Below are 5,006 nucleotides of genomic sequence, written 5' to 3'. Positions count from 1 at the left end.
GAGGTTAAAGATTTCAATGCTTCTTTAAAAAGCTAAGAGTTCCACATCACCCATATAGTATTATGGCCAGACTCATTTCTCTTTGGAACAGCAACCCTGAGGGTGTTCCTTGCCCAGCTTGAGTTTTTGGTTTTGTTTTTAATTAAAGGGGCCAACCCTTAACTCACTTCTTAAAGAGGGTAGGCTTATTCCCTGAATGGGCATTATCTCACTTTAAGTGAGTATGGGAAAGGCCATAGCCTAAAAGGGCAAAGGTCTCCCATCTCATCCTGGGCCATCTTAAGTCATCCTGATGAATATCTGGTCACTGGATCCCAAGGGCTGAGGTGGAGAAAGTGGGGCTGGGGACCTTACACAACCTTCCCTCACTCAAATCGAAGTCAACTACAAGTCATGTCATTTTCCTGATGTCATTGTCCTTTTCGAAAATGAAGGACAAATGCAATCTACAGCCACCTATAGTATTTTTATATCATACTCATTTTGAGCAGCAATTGTCATTTTCCTTTGAATGATGCATAGCTGGATAATATATACTTCTACTTGAATATAAAACAGAATGAATCAAAATATAGTTCCAAGAAGTTCCACCTCACATACCAAGCTCTACTACTTACAGTTTAAATCTGGGGACAGTTATTTAGTGGTTGTAATAACATCTATTTAAAAATAAATAAAAATTAATATAATATGTATCTACAGTACTTGTTAAGATCAAATAAGATCTTTCCAAAAGTGTTCATATATTTTTTTCAGATATCCTGATATAAAAAATCAATTATTTTAAAAAATTAAGTAAATAATTAAATTCTGGGTATTTACACAAAAAGCAAATTGTGATAGTTTAGTCAAAATCTAAAAAAACACTGACTTCTGCTGGCTTAGATATGTCAAAGTTTTTATATTTACCCTTAAGACAAAAGAAAAGGAAAAAAAAATTAAACTGGGTCCAATGATCTTAAATTGGTTCAAAGCAGTAACTCCAGTACATTTTATTCCAGGCACAATTAATCCAGCTTAGCTTTTAGAGATTTCATAATTAGTAATCAGATAATTCATGATCTAAATCACTCCTATTCTATATGCAAACTTATAAAATGTATTCCATTTTGACTAGGAGTGTTTATGTTGAAGAAGGGAACTCATTTCCTCAGTAAACCACTTTTGCTTGTCTTAGAATTTACAAGGCTCTCATTAGTCACATGTATTTTTGCACATCCTTATTTCACAGAAATGACCTTTTTATGACCTTATTAGGGCTGAAGATCCAGCAGACCTGACAAAATGCACAGTAGAGAGATAGAGTGCCTTGTTTGTGGAACTGAAAAGAGGCCAGTGTTACTAGATCAAAAAGGATGTGTCAGTGGGTAAGATGAAAGAAGAATGGAAAAGTAGGTGGGGGTGGAGGAGAAATGAGAGAACTGTCCAAGTCCTTCTTTTGCAACAATTATGTCTTTTGTAGCAATTAGGGAAGGAAAGAGGACAATGTTGTAAATTGGTCTTATAATTCATGCAGGGATCATTTAGCAAAAATGGCAAACATAGAACAAAATGAAGTTGGTTATATGAAGTATTAAAAGATTACTCTTAACTCATAAACATCTACTTTCAATGAGACTTTTTTCTGCAGTGTTCTGTCAAGAAAAGAATATTCTGAACATATTCCTTCCCACAATGAAGCTTAAGAATAAATTAATTTTTTTTTAACTGAGTATACAATCCTCCAACTCTTCCTGGTATCTTTCATATGAATTGTTGACTAACTACACACAATCTATTCTGTAAATATGCTGTTGATTTTTTATTGTTATTTTGAAATTTTTATTGATATGTTTAGTTCCTACATAATGGATACTCATAGATTTCTTTTTCTTCTTGAGAGGTCACTTGTAACAAAAGAAAATACTTAATTAAAATTAATAACAGTACCATTGCCTGAAAGAGGATGGAATATTTCACCTCTGTAGTCAGCCTAACCTTCATTTATTAAAAATTCAGAAGAAATCAATTTTCTCTCCCTCCCACTCTCTATCTCACTGGAAAAAAAAGGAAAAATAAAACAAATTTCTTTTAATATCTTCATGGAGTCAAGCAAAACAAATAATCACAATGTCTGCATGCAGAAACACAACCTAAATCCATCACCTCTCTACAGTGGATAGCAAGTTTCAGCTTCAGTTCTATGGAATCAAAATGGTTTCTCAGATCACAAGGGTTAAATAAGAAGTCTTATTTATAACTGTATTACAAAACCAACAGCATCATGTTATTGGAGTCTCCGTATTTTTGGTAATTTATTTCCTCATTTCTAATACCACAGTAATGATCTATCATATTTTATACCATAATTGATTGATTCAATCATTTTTCAGTTGGTGTTTTTTCCTGTAAGGTACTAGTTTTTTTTTTAACCATGAGTAAAGAGTAAAGTAAGTAGATATTAACATAACAATATTATGAAAATAAATAATTTTGAGAGTTTGATAGGCTGATGAAGAATGAAATGAGCACATCCAAAGAACAGATTATTAAATAAATGCTCTGTAAAAACAAACAATTTTGAAAGTGGTAAAAAAAATGAAACCATAATCAATACAATGAGCAATCCAGATATGGCAGTTCTGCTATTATCTAACCTCTCCTGTTAATTCTTTTGAGATCATTGGATAATGTGTTTTATATGGAGAAATTGAAGGAACCACATTGGATGGACTGAAGAAGAGAAGGTTTAGAATGATTACAGGGAAATATAGTGGTGTTCAAGAAGCGAAATACTGTCATGTGAGAGGGATTACACATGTTCTTCTTGGTCCCAAAGAAGCAATAGGTGGAATTTTCAAAGAAATCTTTTTTTTTGTGAGGTAAGGTTGAAATTGGACATATTGTAGAGAGATTCTTGGTTACGTATCATTAATCAGTTATGATTTAGAGATTGTCAGATGTCCTTTCCAGTACTTGTGGTTCAGTGAAGAATACCATTGCCTAGTCTGATGAGACATTTTTGAATGTCTACTCTTTCATCTGAAGTATCCCTCCTAACGTTATGCCATCTACAAATAAAATCACTAAGGAATCTATGACACCTGAAGACACTGTTTAATATATTTAATAGTACAGTGCCAAGGACGGAGCCTTGGGTCACTCTACTATGGACTTGCCTGCAAGTAATCATTTAGCCATTTGCAAATACCTTTAAAAAATCAAAGCTAGGTTGGAAGGACAAGATTAAAAGGAGGCTCAACATAAAAGGCAAAAGGGCTAGTGTATATAAGAGAAAAATATCTTGCCTCTAAGGAGACTCCTTAGGGCTGCTTTTATGTCTTGGTTTCTCAGGCTATAGAGGAAAGGGTTGAGCATTGGAGTTACCACTGTGTATACCACAGAAGCCACAATGTCTTTGGTATGGAAAATAGATGGAGGACTTAAGTACACGCTGAAAACTGTACTGTAAAATATACAGACCACAGAAAGGTGAGAGCCACAAGTAGAGAAGGCCTTTCTCCTGCCACCCCCTAAGGATGGCATCCTGAGGATGGCAGAGACAATGTAGATATAAGAGACCAGAATGCACAGGAAGGGAACTGCCAAAAATGGACCACCAACATAGAAAAGAATTAATTCATTTACACGGGTGGGAGAGCAAGAAATTTTCAGCAGGGGACTGATATCACAAAAGAAGTGGGGTATTTCCCTCACCACACAGAAAGAGAGATTTGCCATAAGCAAAGTGTGTAAAAGAGCAAGGAGATTAGCAATGACCAAGCACACACTCACAAGAAGGACACAGAGCAGGGGGCGCATGGCTGTAGTATAATGGAGTGGGTGACAAATTGCCATGTAGCGATCATATGCCATTACAGCAAGCAGGAAGCTATCCACATCCCCAAATGTAAGAAAGAAATACATCTGTGTCAGGCACCCTGCATAAGAGATGGTGTGAATCTGTGTATGCAGATTATGTAGCATCTTCAAGACTGTACTGGAGGACATACCAATGTCACCAAAGGAGAGGGTGGCCAGGAAGAAATACATAGGGGTGTGGAGGCGAGCTTCAGAGATGATAGCAAGGAAGACGAGCCCATTCCCTATCAGTGTGACCAGGTACATGCAGAGGAACAATCTAAAGAAGAGGTGTTGGTGTTCGGGCCACTGGGAGAGCCCTCGGAGAAAAAACTCAGAGACACTGGTCTGATTTCCTTGTCCCATGTCATTGACATATTAAAGGGCTCACAAAACAAAATACCTAAGAAAAAAAGGTTACATATATTACAGAGTGGAGTAGAAGGAACTAGCATAAAAATCAGAATAACTAGATGCTACGGGAAATCCATTGGTGCCTCCATGGTTTTTATTTTATCTCCTTACCTCTCCTCTGGGAGTTTGTTTGGTTAACCATTACTCTCTCCCTTTCTCCTAATCTCGCAACAAATACTATCTATTTCCCAACTACCAATAAATACACTTAGAACTCTCTTGCCCTTAAAAATTCTTCTCTTCCCTCCCTCAGACTGTAGCTTCATATATCTCTTCACTTTGTGTGCTTACCTCCTGAAGAGGAGACTGAACTCACTACACTCCTATCACTCTCTAATCCCTTAAATAAAAAGTCTATCAACTCCATTGCAAGAAAGGGTACTGAGCTTTGCAGAAATCAATATGCTTTTCTCAAGCAGTTTGTAGATCAGTGCCATTTTTGCATAAATCCAAAAGAATTCTATCTCAAAGGATGGAAGAAGAGATACAACTTCAGCATAAATACTTTTACTATTATTTTTATAAAGAAAGGGTCCAGGGATGACTGATTTGATCAGTAATTGGAAAAGTGTCATTGCTGTGGAGCACAAAAATAACTGCTGAGGTAGGGCATGGCTGAAGCCCTCCTAAAAAGCTAGATGGCAAAGTGAATAGAATGGTGAGACTGGAGGCAATAAGATCTGAGTTCAAATTCACCCTCAAGCATTTATCTACCTCTTGACCATGAGCAAATCACTTAGTTGCTATCTGCA

The 5,006-nt window shown here is 36.3% G+C and overlaps 1 protein-coding gene across 1 annotated transcript; it reads right to left on the bottom strand.

Moving 5' to 3' along the window:
• Positions 1 to 3,258: 3,258 nt before the first annotated feature.
• On the bottom strand, positions 3,259 to 4,206 carry LOC140521154 (olfactory receptor 1N1-like). Its single transcript, XM_072635896.1, has one exon. The coding sequence runs from the start codon at positions 4,204 to 4,206 to the stop codon at positions 3,259 to 3,261; it is 948 nt and encodes a 315-aa protein (XP_072491997.1).
• Positions 4,207 to 5,006: the final 800 nt, after the last annotated feature.

The sequence above is a fragment of the Notamacropus eugenii genome, chromosome 1, assembly GCF_028372415.1.
Source record: "Notamacropus eugenii isolate mMacEug1 chromosome 1, mMacEug1.pri_v2, whole genome shotgun sequence".
NCBI lineage: Eukaryota > Metazoa > Chordata > Mammalia > Diprotodontia > Macropodidae > Notamacropus > Notamacropus eugenii.
The sequence above is the reverse complement of the archived record's forward strand: the minus strand, read 5'-3'. Positions and strand labels throughout refer to the sequence as shown.